Genomic DNA, 19738 nt, shown 5'->3' with positions numbered 1-19738 from the left:
CAGGGAGTTATCAGGGAGCTAACGGGAGAGATAACTGGGGAGCTAAAGGGAGAGTTACCAGGGAGCTAACAGGAGAGATAACGGGATAGATAACTGGGCAGATAATGGGAGAGTTACTGGGTAGCTAACGGGAGAGATAACCGGGCAGCTAACGGGAGAGATAACCAGGGAGCTAATGGGAGAGTTACTGGGGAGCTAATGAGAGAGTTACTTGGGAGAGTTACTTGGGAGCTAATGGGAGAGATAACCAGGGAGCTAATGGGAGAGTTACTTGGGAGCTACCGGGAGAGATACTGGGGAGAGTTACTGGGGAGCTAACGGGAGAGTTACTGGTGAGAGTTACTTGGGAGCTAACGGGAGAGATACTGGGGAGAGTTACTTGGGAGCTAACGGGAGAGATACTTGGGAACTAACGGGAGAGATACTGGGGAGAATTACTTGGGAGCTAACGGGAGAGTTACTTGGGAACTAACGGGAGAGATACTGGGGAGAGTTACTTGGGAGCTAACGGGAGAGTTTCTTGGGAGCTAACGGGAGAGATACTGGGGAACTAACGGGAGAGATACTGGGGAGAATTACTTGGGAGCTAACGGGAGAGATACTTGGGAACTAACGGGAGAGATACTGGGGAGAATTACTTGGGAGCTAACGGGAGAGTTACTTGGGAGCTAACGGGAGAGATACTGGGGAGAGTTACTTGGGAGCTAACGGGAGAGTTACTTGGGAGCTAACGGGAGAGATACTGGGGAACTAACGGGAGAGATACTGGGGAGAATTACTTGGGAGCTAACGGGAGAGTTACTTGGGAACTAACGGGAGAGATACTGGGGAGAGTTACTGGGGAGCTAACGGGAGAGACACTGGGGAGAGTTACTTGGGACCTAACGGGAGAGATACTGGGGAGAGTTACTTGGGAGCTAACGGGAGAGATACTTGGGAGCTAACGGGAGAGATACTGGGGAACTAACGGGAGAGATACTGGGGAGAATTACTTGGGCGCTAACGGGAGAGACACTGGGGAGAGTTACTTGGGAGATAATGGGAGAGATACTGGGGAGAGTTACTTGGGAGCTAACGGGAGAGATACTGGGGAGAGTTACTTGGGAGATAATGGGAGAGATACTGGGGAGAGTTACTGGGGAGCTAATGAGAGAGTTTACTTGGGAACTAACGGGAGAGACACTGGTGAGAGTTACTTGGGAGCTAACGGGAGAGTTACTTGGGAACTAACGGGAGAGTTACTGGGGAGCTAACGGGAGAGACACTGGTGAGAGTTACTTGGGAGCTAACGGGAGAGATACTGGGGAGAGTTACTTGGGAGATAATGGGAGAGATACTGGGGAGAGTTACTTGGGAGCTAACGGGAGAGTTACTTGGGAGCTAACGGGAGAGTTACTGGGGAGCTAACGGGAGAGTTACTTGGGAGCTAACGGGAGAGTTACTTGGGAGCTAACGGGAGAGACACTGGGGAGAGTTACTTGGGAGCTAACGGGAGAGTTACTTGGGAACTAACGGGAGAGTTACTTGGGAGAGTTACTTGGGAGCTACCAGGAAGCTGGAGCGCGCCAAATTCAAATGACAAAATTGTAATATTAAACATTCATGAACATACAAGTGTCCTACATCATTTAAAAGCTTAACTTCTTGTTAATCCAGCCGCTTGGTCAGATTTCAAAAAGGCTTTAAGGCGAAAGCATACCATGCGATTATCTGAGGACAGTGCCCCGCATAGAAAAGCATTAAAAACATTTTCCAAACCAGCAAAGTCAGAAATAGCGATAAAATAAATCACTTACCTTTGAAGACCTTCCTCTGTTTGCAATCTCAAGGGTTCCAGCTACACAACAAATGGTCAAACAAGTCCGTTTATTGTCCATTTAAAGTCAGTTTCTTGGCGCGTTTGATTCAGTAATCCACCCGTTCCACTAGTTCAACATGCATACAAAGGAATCCCAAAAGTTACCAATAAACTTCATCCAAACAAGTCAAACAACGTTTCTAATCAATCCTTAGGTACCCTAATATGTAAATAAACAATCAAATTTAAGACGGAATGTAGTATGTTCAATACCAGAGATAAATAATGAGGTGTGCGCCCTCATCCACGCACTCCACAAGACTAACATCAAAATGAGAGCCACCTTGAAAAACTACAACTACTAATTCATCAAAAAACAAGCCTGAAACCCTTTCTAAAGACTGTTGACATCTAGTGGAAGCCATAGGAACTGCAATCTGGGAGCTATTTATTTGTATATCCCATAGACAAGCGTTGAAATGGACAGTGACCTCCAAAAAATATTCTGGATGGATTTTCCTCGAGTTTTCACCTGCAATATCAGTTCTGTTACACTCACAGACATTATTTTAACAGTTTTAGAAACTTCAGAGTGTTTATCCAATGCTACCAATTTTATGCATATCCTAGCTTCTGGGCCTGAGTAATAGGCAGTTTACTTTGGGCACCTCATTTATCTAAACTTCCGAACACTGCCCCCTAGCCCTAAGAGGTTTTAATTAAAACAGCTAGTGGGACAACTTCCAGTGAAACTGGAGGGCCTGCAATTCAAATAAATAATCATACAAATTATGGATATTAAACATTTAGGTTCATACAAGTGTCTTACATCGGTTAAAAGCTTGAATTCTTGTTAATCTAACTGCACTGTCTGATTTACAGTTGGCTTAACAGCGAAAGCATGCCATGCAATTGTTTGAGGATGGCGCCCCACATCAAAATATTTTTCCTCCTTCACAGGTTTCATAAATTCACAAAAAATAATGAAATATTCACATACTTTTTGAATAATCTTCCTCTGATTTGTCATCCAAAGGGTCCCAGCTATAACATGTAGTGTCATCCAAAGGGTCCCAGCTATAATATGTAGTGTCATCCAAAGGGTCCCAGCTATAACATGTAGTGTCATCCAAAGGGTCCCAGCTATAACATGTAGTGTCATCCAAAGGGTCCCAGCTATAACATGTAGTGTCGTTTTGTTAGATAAAAAAACGTTATATCCCAAAAAGTCTGTTTAGTTGGCGCCATCGATTTGAATAATCCACTCATTCGACATGCAGTGAAAGGAATCCAAAAAGCTACTACTAAACTTTATTAAAACAAGTCAAAATACATTTCTATTTGATCCTCAGATACCCTAAAATGTAATTAAACTATAATATTTCATACAGAAAGAAGTATGTTCAATAAGAAAACGATATTAACAGGTGCGTGTCCTCTTAGCCTCGGGCGCATACACAAATTTCTAAGTCTGTGTCCATGTGTCCGTTTTGGAAGAAACAAGCCTGAAACCTTGAAAAAAGACTACTGACACCCAGTGGAAGCCATAGGAATTGCATACTGGGAGCTAGATTACATTTTTTCCGTATGCGTCCCATTGGAAGAGCATGAACCCTTTTGGTTCCAGGTCGAACCCTTTTGGGTTCCATATAAAACCTTTCCCCAAAGGGTTCTACCTGGAGCCAACAGTGTTGTAGTTTAGAATCCCTCCTAGTCCACGTGGCCTCTCTCTGAGACCCGAGGAGGATGATGGTGGCAGAAGTAAAGGTTGAATTTAGCATAACAGGCTGTGCTGTGTGAGCCGAGCATGGAGCAGAGCAGTGCAGGGTCTGCCTCCAAAATGACACCCTATTCCCTGCATAGTGCTCTATTGGCTCCTATTCCCTACATAGTGCTCTATTGGCCCCTATTCCCTACATAGTGCTCTATTGGCCACTATTCCCTGCATAGTGCTGTATTGGCTCCTATTCCCTGCATAGTGCTCTATTGGCCCCTATTCCCTACATAGTGCTCTATTGGCCCCTATTCCCTGCATAGTGCTCTTTTGGCCCCTATTCCCTACATAGTGCTCTATTGGCCCCTATTCCCTAAATAGTGCTCTATTGGCCCCTATTCCCTACATAGTGCTCTATTGGCCCCTATTCCCTACATAGTTCTCTATTGGCTCCTATTCCCTACATAGTGCTCTATTGGCCCCTATTCCCTACATAGTGCTCTATTGGCCCCTATTCCCTACATAGTGCTCTATTGGCCCCTATTCCCTACATAGTGCTCTATTGGCTCCTATTCCCTGCATAGTGCTCTATTGGCCCCTATTCCCTACATAGTGCTCTATTGGCCCCTATTCCCTACATAGTGCTCTATTGGCTCCTATTCCCTACATAGTGCTCTATTGGCTCATATTCCATGCATAGTTCTCTATTGGTCCCTATTCCCTACATAGTGCTCTATTGGCCCCTATTCCCTACATAGTGCTCTATTGGCCCCTATTCCGTACATAGTATTTGGGACATATCCATAGTAGATGTAGTCGTGGCTGAACATCTCTTTCCCTCCATGTCGATAAACTTCAGAAGCTCAGGTTAGGTGGTCTGCACTGATAAGCAAGTCCAAACCAATCAATCCCCACTCCCAACCTCTGATCACAGGAGGCGGATAGACATGATTAAAAGCTCTGCCGAAGGGGGATGGTCTGATCTTTACCAATCGCTCCACCCCCTCCCTCCCTCCCTCCCTCCCGAGTGTGTGTGTCCGTGTATGTGTGTGTGTCCGTGTATGTGTGTGTCCGTGTATGTGTATGTGTGTGTGTGACCGTGTCCGTGTATGTGTGTGTGTGTCCGTGCCCGTGTATGTGTGTGTGTGTCCGTGTCCGTGTATGTGTGTGTGTGTCCGTGTATGTGTGTGTGTGTCCGTGTGTGTGTGTCCGTGTATGTGTGTGTGTCCGTGTATGTGCATGTGTGCATTTGAATGAGCGTGTGTGTATGTGTCCAAACACCTGCCCGGCATCAGCCTCAGGAAAACAGGTGTTAGCTGTAACAACGCTGCCTCTCAGTGTCATTCAAATGTACTATTTGTTTTGTTTTATTTGTAAAAAAAAATTCCTTTTCTCTTTGACAGTCATTCTATCCCCCTCCCAGCAATTCCACAGCCCCTCCCTCAGCCCCTCCCTCCTCTCTCTGCTGGCCTCCCTCAGCCCCTCCCACCTCTCTCTGCTGGCCACCCTCAGCCCCTCCCTCAGCCCCTCCCACCTCTCTCTGCTGGCCACCCTCTTCGGATTTCTACACACCTTATATATTTGATATACCATATGATCAACTGAACTTAATTCAAGGAGAAAGAGAGAGAGAAAGGGGGATGGTCAGAGACGGATTGAGAGGTAGAGACCATTTAGAGACTATGTAGGGAATAGGGGCCAATAGAGCACTATGTAGATTGAGAGGTAGAGACCATTTAGAGACTATGTAGGGAATAGGGGCCAATAGAGCACTATGTAGATTGAGAGGTAGAGACTATTTAGAGACTATGTAGAGAATAGGGGCCAATAGAGCACTATGTAGATTGAGAGGTAGAGACTATTTAGAGACTATGTAGAGAATAGGGGCCAATAGAGCACTATGTAGATTGAGAGGTAGAGACCATTTAGAGACTATGTAGAGAATAGGGGCCAATAGAGCACTATGTAGATTGAGACGTAGAGACTATTTAGAGACTATGTATGGATTGAAGGTAGAGACTATTTAGAGACTATGTAGGGAATAGGGGCCAATAGAGCACTATGTAGATTGAGAGGTAGAGACTATTTAGAGACTATGTAGGGAATAGGGGCCAATAGAGCACTATGTAGATTGAGAAGTAGATACTATTTAGAGACTATGTAGGGAATAGGGGCCAATAGAGCACTATGTAGATTGAGAAGTAGATACTATTTAGAGACTATGTAGGGAATAGGGGCCAATAGAGCACTATGTAGATTGAGAGGTAGAGACTATTTAGAGAATATTTAGGGAATAGGGGCCAATAGAGCACTATGTAGATTGAGAGGTAGAGACTATTTAGAGACTATGTAGGGAATAGCGGCCAATAGAGCACTATGTAGATTGAGAGGTAGAGACTATTTAGAGACTATGTAGAGAATAGGGGCCAATAGAGCACTATGTAGATTGAGAGGTAGAGACTATTTAGAGACTATGTAGAGAATAGGGGCCAATAGAGCACTATGTAGATTGAGAGGTAGAGACCATTTAGAGACTATGTAGGGAATAGGGGCCAATAGAGCACTATGTAGATTGAGAGGTAGAGACTATTTAGAGACTATGTAGAGAATAGGGGCCAATAGAGCACTATGTAGATTGAGAGGTAGAGACTGGGGAAGACAAAAGGTTCGCTGTCATGACACATATTTATTCATTTATCCTCCGTACCCCCAGGGGAGGAGGACCATCTATCTCCCCCTGTATCAGGCCTCCCCCAGGGGAGGACCATCTCTCTCCCTGTATCAGGCCTCCACCCAGGGGAGGAGGACCATCTCTCTCCCTGTATCAGACCTCCACCCAGGGGAGGACCATCTATCTCCCTGTATCAGGCCTCCACCCAGGGGAGGACCATCTATCTCTCCCTGTATCAGACCTCCACCCAGGGGAAGACCATCTATCTCCCTGTATCAGGCCTCCACCCAGGGGAGGACCATCTATCTCTCCCTGTATCAGGCCTCCACCCAGGGGAGGACCATCTATCTCTCCCTGTATCAGACCTCCACCCAGGGGAGGACCATCTATCTCTCCCTGTATCAGGCCTCCACCCAGGGGAGGACCATCTATCTCTCCCTGTATCAGACCTCCACCCAGGGGAGGACCATCTATCTCTCCCTGTATCAGACCTCCACCCAGGGGAGGACCATCTCTCTCTCCCTGTATCAGACCTCCACCCAGGGGAGGAGGACCATCTCTCTCTCCCTGTATCAGGCCTCCAACCAGGGGAGGAGGACCATCTCTCTCTCCCTGTATCAGGCCTCCACCCATAGGAGGGGGACCATCTCTCTCTCCCTGTATCTGTATACCAGGGGTCTACATGCAGTCTAATCCAGGCTACAGGGGATATCTATGGTATTATCATGGGTGCTATCGATCCCCCTCAGCCCCCTGGCTGCTGTGTGTGTGTGTGTGTGTGTGTGTGTGTGTGTGTGTGTGTGTGTGTGTGTGTGTGTGTGTGTGTGTGTGTGTGTGTGTGTGTGTGTGTGTGTGTGTGTGTGTGTGTGTGTGTGTGTGTATGCCATGCCTGAGGGGATGCTTGCTTTCCTGGCAATGAAAGACCAGGAGTCAGTAATTCTCCCGTTAGCTCCTCTGTCAAATCTATCAAACTTTGCTTGTCACATGTGCTGAATACAACACGTGTAGACCTTACCACGAAATGCTTACTTACAAGCCCTTTTAAAAGGGTTCTCCTATGAGGACAGCCGGAAACCCCTTTAGGTTGTAGATAGCACCTCTGGATGGTGTAGCCAGGCTGATGTCTTACAGGTGTGTGGATACATCTGTAGTGACGTCAGTCTGTTCTAAATGATGCTCAGATTTACTGTAGGAATCATTTCATTTCCTCTCATCAGATATTACATTTGAGTCATTTAGCAGACCCTCTTATCCAGAGCGACATACAGAAGCAATTAAGGCTGAGTGCATTGCACTTTACTGGCCCAACGCTCCTAACCACTAGGCTACCAACCTCTGAGGGGCTCCACTGTCCATCTTCCCCATTCCCCTCTCTCTTCTCTCTTTCACTCTCCCTCTGTCTGTTCACAAAGTGATTTTCAGACCATCAGTGGATGCACGTGGTGTATGTACACTACAGTTCAAAAGTTTGGGGTCACTTAGAAATGTCCTTGTTTTTGAAAGAAAAGCACATTTTTTTGGTCCATTAAAATAACATCAGAAATACAGTGTAGATATGGTTAACGTTGTAAATGACTATTGTAGCTGGAAACGGATGATTTTTAATGGGATATCTACATAGGCGTACAGAGGCCCTTTATAAGCAACCATCACTCCTGTGTTACAATGGCACATTGTGTTAGCTAATCCAAGTTTATCATTTTAAAAAGGCTAATTGATCATAGAAAACCCCTTTGGAATTGTGTTAGCACAGCTGAAAACTGTTGTTCTGATTAAAGAAGCAATAAAACTGGCCTTCTTTAGACTAGTTGAGTATCTGGAGCATCAGCATTTGTGGGTTCGATTACAGGCTCAAAATGGCCAGAAACAAAGACTTAGTTCTGAAACTCGTCAGTCTATATTCTTATTCTAAGAAATGACGGCTATTCCATGCGAGAAATTGCCAAGAAACTGAAGATCTCGTACAAAGCTGTGTACTACTCCCTAAACAGAACAGCGCAAACTGGCCCTAACCAGAATAGAAAGATGAGTGGGAGGCCCCGGTGCACAACTGAGCAAGAGGACAAGTACATTAGAGTGTCTAGTTTGAGAATCAGACGCCTCACAAGTCCTCAACTGACAGCTTCATTAAATTGTACCCACATAACACCAGTCTCAACGTCAACAGTGAAGAGGCGACTGGGATGCTGGCCATCTGGGCAGAGTTCTTCTGTCCAGTGTCTGTGTTCTTTTGCCGATCTTGATCTTGGCCAGTCTGAGATATGGCTTTTTCTTTGCAACTCTGCCTAGAAGGCCAGCATCCCGGAGTCGCCTCTAAACTGTTGACGTTGAGACTGGTGTTTGGATTAGCTAACACAATGTGCCATTGGAACACAGGAGTGATGGTTGCTGATAATGGGAATCTGTATGCCTATGTAGATATTCCATTAAAAATCAGCTGTTTTCAGCTACAATAGTCATTTACAACATCAACAATGCCTACACTGTATTCCTGATCAATTTGATGTTATTTTAATGGACATAAAACGTGTTTTTCTTTCAAAACAAGGGCATTTCTAAGTGACCCCAAACTTCTGAACGGTAGTGAATAACGAGGGCTTTGACTCACCAACTCTCTCTACTTCCCTCATTTACCCTCCTGGTGACACCACCTCTGGAGAGAGTGAATACCTGTCACGGGCCTGTCTCTCTACCTGAACTGGTGACCTCTGGAGAGAGTGAATACCTGTCACGGGCCTGTCTCTCTACCTGAACTGGTGACCTCTGGAGAGAGTGAATACCTGTCACGGGCCTGTCTCTCTACCTGAACTGAAATCAACTCCGGCAGAGAAAACGTTTTCTGATGAGAGGCTGATAAAAGCAGAATAACCTTGAGTCATCAGGCCTCCTGCAGCTCTCCCTGACCTACGCAACCACCACAATTTATAGTCTATTCAGCCGTCTAGCTTCCAATTGTACCTGCAGCACCGGCGCATGCATATTAACTTGATGCATTGAGGAAATATAGTAATCTGTTCTTTAATCACAGCACAATATATCCAGGCAGGGGTCCTAAAGCTGAGTTGTGTCCCTATTCAGGCTGCCCCGGTTCAATTAAGGTATTGCTCCTCCATGGAGCTCTGAAAGCTCCAGCCGGGTCCCTTCTGAACAGCTTTTAGATGGAATGTACTTCTCTCTGCACATTCCACAGTTCCGGAGTTCCGACTTCATTTAATTATAGCCCTGATCCCCTACTCTGGGGTTGATTAAATGTACTGTACCATGTTGATGTAGGATATTAACCCTTTAAGTACTTTCTCAGCTACCTCATCTTACCTCTCTCTTACTGCTAGAAGAGGCACTAAGGTTTTACATTTGCTCTCTCTTTCTCTCCCGCCCTCTACCTCTGCGTCTCTCCCTCTCTCTCTCTCTCTCTCTCTCTCTCTCTCTCTCTCTCTCTATCTATCTCTGTCTCTCTCTCTCTCTATCTCCGTCTCTCTCTCTCTCTCTCTCTCTCTCTCTGTCTCTGTCTCTCTCTCTCTCTATCTCTGTCTCTCTCTCCCTCTCCCTCTCTCTCTCCCTCTCTCTCTCTGTCTCTCTCTCACAGACAATGCTAAAGGACGACTCTTTGCTACTCATCCCTAATGTGCTGAAGGTGTTCCTGGAGAATGGTCAGATCAAGTCCTTTACGTTTGACAGCCGCACCACTGTCAGGGTACGTATACAGTGTATGATCCAGTTTGTAAACATTACCAACAGAGTGAATGCGATGATTGATTTAAAATGGTTGCCCTCTGCTGGTGATTTGCAGGATGTGCAATGATACAAGTAAAAGGAGGGCTGTGATTGGTTACATGGCCTACTGTGCCCATTTATCTGTATTAAATGGGCCATAACGATAAAAGTAGGGGAGATCCCATACTGGAACATTGATATGAGTATATCATGTTCAACAATACATTGTACAATACTACTCATATTCCAGAGCAAGCGGTAAAGCTTCATATAACACCAAATGGTGCTTTGTAGCACCGACAGATGAAACATTATAAACATGAAAAACTGATTGGATTTTGCAGAAAGTCATCCACATAATGGGAATCCAACTTGTTTTTTAAATGATTCACGTTGCCAGACAACTCAACCAAATGTAAATCAAAACTAGACGTTGTACTGTCGTCTGCGCCCAGTGGGTATAACCATCGTAATTTAATGACGCCACTGATGGTAAGACACAGTGTTTGATGAACAGGCCTAGTTATGAGAAGCCCACTTCCATCAATTACCAGTATTTTAAAACGGCTGTGCCTGCGTCTGAACTTGCACCCTATTCCCTATATAGTGCACTACTTTTGACCCAAGCCCTATGGGTTCGAGTCTAAATGAGCGTGCTAAAAAGGGAATAGGGTGGCATTTGAGGTGCATACTGTAATATTGTAATGGCATATACCAGTCAGTCAGGAGACAGATAGGAATGACTTCTATCTAATTTGTAAGTCGCTCTGGATAAGAGCGTCTGCTAAATGACTTAAATGTAAATGTAAATCTACTGCCAGGCTCTGAGACGACTCTGCCATCTCTTACCAGGCTCTGACATCTCTTACCAGACTCTGACATCTCTTACCAGGCTCTGACATCTCTTACCAGACTCTGACATCTCTTACCAGGCTCTGACATCTCTTACCAGGCTCTGACATCTCTTACCAGGCTCTGACATCTCTTACCAGACTCTGACATCTCTTACCAGACACATTAAGGCACAATATTAGATTTCAGAACTCTCTTTTCCTGCTCATTCAGGGAGTGGGTTTAAGAAATGGATGGATGGAGGGAGCGAGAGAAAGAGAGGGAGGAAATCAAATGAACAGTTTTCTCTATCCACAGTTTGTTTGTGTAGCAGATTGTGTCATTGTAATCCTTGGTTAATATTGCCAATACAGCTTATCCTTGTTTTGTTTTAGCAGACTGTTTTCATCCGCGCCACTGTGATTCAAGGTGAATGTATCTCCGTCTCTGTTGCTAGGATATTCCGTCCATTTAGGAGATTACAATACACAAACTACCAATTATGAAAGATTGCTGGCTCCACACACACACACACACACACACACACACACACACACACACACACACACACACACACACACACACACACACACACACACACACACACACACACACACACACACAATCCGAGGACTGTATTTGTCTGAGTTGAAATATGTTATGAAATCTTCCCCTCATATTCTTTTTTTTTTTTTTTAAACCTTTATTTAACTAGGCAAGTCAGTTAAGAACAAATTCTTATTTTCAATGATGGCCTAGGAACAGTGGATTAACTGGTCTAGGAACAGTGGGTTAACTGGTCTAGGAACAGTGGGCAGAACGACAGATTTGTTTGATTTGTCAGCTCAGGGATTTGAACCTGCAACCTTCCGGTTACTAGTCCACCGCTCTAACCACTGGGCTACCCTGCCGCTCATGAAGCCACAAGGCAAGAAGCAGAGAGAAGAACGCTCAGTTCTCAGTCCCAAATGGTACCCTGTTACCTATGTAGTGCACTACTTTCGATCAGGAGAGAGAGAGAGACAATTAAGCACGTTTTCCTCCGCAGTTTTTATGCAAGTAAATAATAATGTTTTTAATACGACAGCTGTGACGGAAACAGGGAGTTTCAGTACAATTGTACAAAAGCAGACAGATCATTGGTTCGTTCGACATGGTGGGATCGTTTTGTGTAAGTAAAATGTATTATGTGAGAAATTGTGATCTAAACCCATTCATGGATTAATATTTATATAATAACCATCATATTGAAGTAAACTTGGAGTCACACTATGATATTGTGTGTAGTCCTTCCACTACAGATGAAATCATTTATGATGAACTTCACAGGGTGATTTTGATGCTCCTTTCCAATGAGGGTCTTATTCTGGTGACATGATAATCGATGCTTGACTGCCGTTTGACAAATACAAATATTCTTGCTCTTTATCCATAATACTCTCATTGTAGACTAGGCTACCAGCACTGTATCTGTGAGCTGTTGGCTAGAGCTCAGGTGCCAAAAGTTTTTGTGACAAAACTATTGGTAGATTTGAAAAAGGTGATGGAAACACATTAAACTTTGATTTGTATTCAGTACATGAAAACGTAAGCGGAAAGGTAGATTGTGTGTGTGCACTACGTCATCACATACTGACTTTTATCCTACACAACTTTTCTTTGTGGATTTTAGAATATTCGCATGAAAATCTGTCACCATGGAAACCTAGCTAGTAGTACAGTACACTGATCCCAATGCAACAATGTGAGAGAGCAAATAGAGCTCTCGCCTGTATTTACTCTGACCATTATGGGACACATGGGATGCGTCCCAAATAATACACTATTCCCGTTCCCTACATAGTGCACTACTTTTGACAATAAGTGCACTATTATAGGGAATAGCGTGCCATTGTGGACCCGTCGAAAGCCATATCTTATTTTCCTCTGGCAGGTCATCATAATGCAGATAGGGAATGACCTCTGAACCCTCAGTGGAGAAGATAACAGGATAGTTTGGTCTATTTGTACCACAAGCAGAAAAATCAACATCGCACAGATAAAAATCACAACACAGGAGGACATGAAATATTGAATAAATATTGGAAGAGATAAATGCTATCCATAAACTCCAAATAAACCTCTCTTTCTTTCTCTCTAGGATGTGATCTCGTCCCTGCAGGACCGCCTGTCCCTGCGTTACATCGAGCACTTTGCCTTGGTGTTGGAGTCAGGTGGGCTGGACCAGAACCAGAGACTACACCTGCTGCAGGAGAACCAGCCGCTCTCACATGTAAGGGAGCCAACAGTTACTGTATTCCTCCTGATTACTGTGTTACAGTCATTCTAAGAGCAGTGTGAGTGTAATATAGCCTGGTTAAACCAGACTTAGTCACTACCAAGGACAAATCCCTTCACACCATGGCAGTTTGACCATAGAAATAGAATCTATAGACTACATTACACTGGATATGGCATGGTATCACCTTCCATTGACTAGCTGTGCTTGTCTACTATGTAGCGAAGGAAGCTGTTATGATATAGGTGTTATTCGTGCCGTCTCCCTCTCTCTCCTCAGGTGGTGCACAGGACGTATTTCCAGGGGATGAAGTGTCTCTTTCGCATCTGTTTCTTCCCCAAGGATCCAGCAGACCTGCTCAGGAGGGACCCTGCAGCCTTCGAGTACCTCTACATACAGGTAGGGATACAGCCTTCGGGTACCTCTAGGTAGGGATACAGCCTTTTGGTATCTCTAGTTGAGGATACAGCCTTTTGGTACCTCTAGGTGGGGATACAGCCTTCGGGTACCTCTAGGTGGGGATACAGCCTTCGGGTACCTCGAGGTGGGGATACAGCCTTCGGGTACCTCTAGGTGGGGATACAGCCTTCGGGTACCTCTAGGTGGGGATACAGTCTTCGGGTACCTCTAGGTGGGGATACAGCCTTCGGGTACCTCTAGGTGGGGATACAGCCTTCGGGTACCTCTAGGTGGTGATACAGCCTTCGGGTACCTCTAGGTGGTGATACAGCCTTTGGGTACCTCTAGGTGGGGATACAGCCTTTGGGTACCTCTAGGTGGGGATACAGCCTTCGGGTACCTCTAGGTGGGGATACAGTCTTCGGGTACCTCTAGGTGGGGATACAGTCTTCGGGTACCTCTAGGTGGGGATACAGCCTTCGGGTACCTCTAGGTGGGGATACAGCCTTCGGGTACCTCTAGGTGGGGATACAGCCTTCGGGTACCTCTAGGTGAGGATACAGCCTTTGGGTACCTCTAGGTGGGGATACCGTCTTTGGGTACCTCTAGGTGGGGATACAGCCTTCGGGTACCTCTAGGTGAGGATACAGACTTCGGGTACCTCTAGGTGAGGATACAGCCTTCGGGCACCTCTAGGTGGGGATACAGCCTTCGCGTACCTCTAGGTGGGGATACAACCTTCGGGTACCTCTACATACAGGTAGGGATACAGCCTTCGGGTACCTCTAGGTGGGGATACAGCCTTCGGGTACCTCTCGGTGGGGATACAGCCTTCGGGTACCTCTAGGTGGGGATACAGCCTTCGGGTACCTCTAGGTGGGGATACAGCCTTCGGGTACCTCTAGGTGGGGATACAGCCTTCGGGTAACACTAGGTGGGGATACAGCCTTCGGGTACCTCTACATACAGGTAGGGATACAGCCTTCGGGTACCTCGAGGTGGGGATACAGCCTTCGGGTACCTCTAGGTGGGGATACAGCCTTCGGGTACCTCTAGGTGGGGATACAGCCTTCGGGTACCTCTAGGTGGTGATACAGCCTTCGGGTACCTCTAGGTGGGGATACAGCCTTCGGGTACCTCTACATACAGGTGGGGATACAGCCTTTGGGTACCTCGAGGTGGGGATACAGCCTTCGGGTACCTCTAGGTGAGGATACAGCCTCCGGGTACCTCTAGGTGGGGATACAGCCTTCGGGTACCTCTACATACAGGTGGGGATACAGCCTTCGGGTACCTCTAGGTGGGGATACAGCCTTCGGGTACCTCTACATACAGGTGGGGATACAGCCTTCGGGTACCTCGAGGTGGGGATACAGCCTTCGGGTACCTCGAGGTGGGGATACAGCCTTCGGGTACCTCGAGGTGGGGATACAGCCTTCGGGTACCTCTAGGTGGGGATACAGCCTTCGGGTACCTCTACATACAGGTGGGGATACAGCCTTCGGGTACCTCTAGGTGGTGATACAGCCTTCGGGTACCTCTAGGTGGGGATACAGCCTTCGGGTACCTCTAGGTGGGGATACAGCCTTCGGGTACCTCTAGGTGGGGATACAGCCTTCGCGTACCTCTAGGTGGGGATACAGCCTTCGCGTACCTCTAGGTGGGGATACAGCCTTCGGGTACCTCTAGGTGGGGATACAGCCTTCGGGTACCTCTAGGTGAGGATACAGCCTTTGGGTAGCTCTAGGTGAGGATACAGCCTTTGGGTAGCTCTAGGTGAGGATACAGCCTTCGGGTAGCTCTAGGTGAGGATACAGCCTTTGGGTAGCTCTAGGTGAGGATACAGCCTTTGGGTACCTCTAGGTGAGGACACAGCCTTCGGGTAGCTCTAGGTGAGGATACAGCCTTTGGGTACCTCTAGGTGAGGATACAGCCTTCGGGTAGCTCTAGGTGAGGATACAGCCTTTGGGTACCTCTAGGTGAGGATACAGCCTTCGGGTACCTCTTGGTGGGGATACAGCCTTCGGGTAGCTCTAGGTGAGGATACAGCCTTTGGGTAGCTCTAGGTGGGGATACAGCCTTTGGGTAGCTCTAGGTGTCTCCCCCCTTTGCTGGAAGCAGTTCCTGACAAGGAAATCCATCTATGTTATAGCTTAAAGCTGTGCCTAAAACTGTATAACCTGAATAACATTACCCCCACCACAGAGTCGCAATGACGTCATCAAAGAGCGCTTCGGCATGGACTGGAAGTCTGACGTCACACTGCGCCTGGCGGCGCTTCATATCTACATCACAGTGTCATCGGCCAGACCCAATCAGAAGATCTCGCTCAAGAATGTGGAGTAAGTGTGTGTGTGTGTGTGTGTGTGTGTGTGTGTGTGTGTGTGTGTGTGTGTGTGTGTGTGTGTGTGTGTGTGTGTGTGTGTGTGTGTGTGTGTGTGTGTGTGTGTGTGTGTGTGTGTGTGTGTGTGTGTGTGTGTGTGTGTGTGTGTGTGTGACGACAAAATGGATCGCTCAGCTGCATGACTCATTACTCAGACACTCCACAGAACGAAATGTGTGTCTCCGTATTCCATTATGTTTCATAAAAAATGTCTTAGCTCTAATATGCGTGGTATCCAGCTGAGTTCTAAAAGTATATCAAAATGATCCATAATTACTCCATCTAATATTGAAAGCAGAAACCACTCAAACCACGAGCTCAAGTCACTCTGACACCAATAAATTCCTTTTACAATTACAAGTCCCTTGGGCCACACATTTACTTATATCCCCAACTTACCAGATAACTAGATCACTCCCAGATAACAATACTGAACAAAAATATAAATTCAACATGTAAAGTGTTGGTCAAATTTTTCATGAACTGAAATAAAAGATCCCAGAAATGTTTCTCTCAAATTGTGCACAAACTTGTTTACATTTCTGTTAGTGAGCATTTCTCCAAGATAATCCATCCCCCTGACAGGTGTGGCACATCAAGAAGCTGATTAAACAGCATGATCATTTCTCCAAGATAATCCATCCCCCTGACAGGTGTTGCATATCAAGAAGCTGATTAAACAGCATGATCATTTCTCCAAGATAATCCATCCCCCTGACAGGTGTTGCATATCAAGAAGCTGATTAAACAGCATGATCATTTCTCCAAGATAATCCATCCCCCTGACAGGTGTTGCATATCAAGAAGCTGATTAAACAGCATGATCATTACACGTCAACAATAAAATGCCACTCTAAAATGTGAATTTTTGACACACAACACAATGCCACAGATGTCTCAAGTTTTTAGGGAATGTACAATTAGCATGCTGAATGCAGGAATGTCCACCAGAGCTGTTGCCAGATAATGTAATGTTCACTTCTCTACCATAAGCCGCCTCCACATCCGGCTTCTTCACCTGCAGGATCGCCTGAGACCAGCCATCCGGACAGCTCGTGAAATTGTGGGTTTCACCACAGAAGAATTTCTTCACAAACTGTCAGAAACCGTCTCAGGGAAGCTCATCTGCATGCTCGTCATCCTCACCAGGGTCTTGACCTGACTGAAGTTTGGCGCCGTAACCAACTTCAGTGGGCAAATGCCCACCTTCGATGGCCAGTGGCACGCTGGAGAAGTGTGCTCTTTACGGATGAATCCCAGTTTCAACCGTACGGGGTAAATGGCAGACAGCGTGTTTGGCGATGTGTTGGCGAGCGGTTTGCTGATGTCAACGTTGTGAACAGAGTGCTCCATGGTGGCGGTGGGGTTATGGTATGGTGTTTCCTGATGTCAACGTTGTGAACAGAGTGTTCCATGGTGGCGGTGGGGTTATGGTATGGTGTTTCCTGATGTCAACGTTGTGAACAGAGTGCCCCATGGTGGCGGTGGGGTTATGGTATGGTGTTTCCTGATGTCAACGTTGTGAACAGAGTGCCCCATGGTGGCGGTGGGGTTATGGTATGGTGTTTCCTGATCTCAACGTTGTGAACAGAGTGCCCCATGGTGGCGGTGGGGTTATGGTATGGTGTTTCCTGATATCAACGTTGTGAACAGAGTGCCCCATGGTGGCGGTGGGGTTATGGTATGGTGTTTCCTGATATCAACGTTGTGAACAGAGTGCGTTGGGGTTATGGTAACAGAACAGTGCCACATGGTGGCGGTGGGGTTATGGTATGGTGTTTCCTGATCTCAACGTTGTGAACAGAGTGCCCCATGGTGGCGGTGGGGTTATGGTATGGGCAGGCATAAGTTATGGACAACAAACACAGTTGCATTTTATCAATGTCAATTTGAATGCACAGAGATACTGTGATGAGATCCTGAGGCCCATTGTTGTGCCATTCATCCACCGCCATCACCAGATAGCTTGATAATGCACGGCCCCATGTCACAAGAATCTGTACACAATTCCTAGAAGTTGAACATTTCCCCGTTTTTCCATGGCCTGAGCATGTTTGGAATGCTCTGGATCAACGTGTACAACAGTGCATGTTCCAGTTCCCACAAATATGCAGAAACTTCGCACAGCCATTGAAGAGGAGTGGGACATTTCACAGCCCACAATCAACAGCCTGATCAACTATATGTGAAGGAGATGTTTCACGCTGCATGAGGCAAATGGTGGTCACACCAGATACTGACTGGTTTTCTGATCCACGCCCCTACATGTGACCAACAGATGCATATCTGTATTCCCAGTCATGTGAAATCCATAGAATAGGGCCTAATTTATTTCAATTGAATGATTTCCTTACGTGAACTGTAACTCAGTAAATTCTTAGAAATTGTTGCATGTGTTTATATTTTTGTATAGTGTAGATAACTCTGACAGACAGACATTATACCAGATAACTAACTCACTCTGACAGACATTATACCAGATAACTAACTCTCTCTGACAGACATTATACCAGATAACTAACTCACTCTGACTGACAGACATTATACCAGATAACTAACTCACTCTGACAGACATTATACCAGATAACTAACTCACTCTGACAGACAGACATTATACCAGATAACTAACTCACTCTGACAGACAGACATTATACCAGATAACTAACTCTCTCTGACAGACAGACATTATACCAGATAACTAACTCACTCTGACAGACATTATACCAGATAACTAACTCACTCTGACAGACAGACATTATACCAGATAACTAACTCACTCTGACAGACAGACATTATACCAGATAACTAACTCACTCTGACAGACAGACATTATACCAGATAACTAACTCACTCTGACAGACAGACATTATACCAGATAACTAACTCACTCTGACAGACAGACATTATACCAGATAACTAACTCACTCTGACAGACAGACATTATACCAGATAACTAACTCAGATTATACCAGATAACTAACTCACTCTGACAGACAGACATTATACCAGATAACTAACTCACTCTGACAGACAGACATTATACCAGATAACTAACTCACTCTGACAGACAGACATTATACCAGATAACTAACTCACTCTGACAGACAGACATTATACCAGATAACTAACTCACTCTGACAGACAGACATTATACCAGATAACTAACTCTCACTCTGACAGACAGACATTATACCAGATAACTAACTCACTCTGACAGACAGACATTATACCAGATAACTAACTCACTCTGACAGACAGACATTATACCAGATAACTAACTCACTCTGACAGACAGACATTATACCAGATAACTAACTCACTCTGACAGACAGACATTATACCAGATAACTAACTCACTCTGACAGACAGACATTATACCAGATAACTAACTCACTCTGACAGACAGACATTATACCAGATAACTATTATACCAGATAACTAACTCTCTCTGACAGACATTATACCAGATAACTAACTCACTCTGACAGACAGACATTATACCAGATAACTAACTCACTCTGACAGACAGACATTATACCAGATAACTAACTCACTCTGACAGACAGACATTATACCAGATAACTAACTCTCTCTGACAGACAGACATTATACCAGATAACTAACTCACTCTGACAGACAGACATTATACCAGATAACATAACCAGATAACTAACTCTGACAGACAGACATTATACCAGATAACTAACTCACTCTGACAGACAGACATTATACCAGATAACTAACTCACTCTGACAGACAGACATTATACCAGATAACTAACTCACTCTGACAGACAGACATTATACCAGATAACTAACTCACTCTGACAGACAGACATTATACCAGATAACTAACTCACTCTGACAGACAGACATTATACCAGATAACTAACTCACTCTGACAGACAGACATTATACCAGATAACTAACTCACTCTGACAGACAGACATT

The 19738-nt window shown here is 45.5% G+C and overlaps 1 protein-coding gene across 1 annotated transcript in view; it reads left to right on the top strand.

Annotated features, from left to right (window-relative positions):
* The window catches only part of LOC115120320 (FERM and PDZ domain-containing protein 3-like), a 61111-nt gene that overhangs the window by 25765 nt on the left and 15608 nt on the right, over positions 1–19738 (top strand). The window contains exons 6-9 of the mRNA XM_065018393.1: positions 9770–9877; positions 12869–13000; positions 13286–13405; positions 15611–15747. Coding sequence (XP_064874465.1) covers positions 9770–9877; positions 12869–13000; positions 13286–13405; positions 15611–15747 — 497 coding nt within the window. The remainder of the gene's footprint in view (positions 1–9769; positions 9878–12868; positions 13001–13285; positions 13406–15610; positions 15748–19738) is intronic.

The sequence above is a fragment of the Oncorhynchus nerka genome, linkage group LG5 (assembly GCF_034236695.1).
Source record: "Oncorhynchus nerka isolate Pitt River linkage group LG5, Oner_Uvic_2.0, whole genome shotgun sequence".
Lineage (NCBI taxonomy): Eukaryota > Metazoa > Chordata > Actinopteri > Salmoniformes > Salmonidae > Oncorhynchus > Oncorhynchus nerka.
Note: the sequence above shows the minus strand (reverse complement) of the source record. Positions and strands in the feature narration are given on the sequence as shown.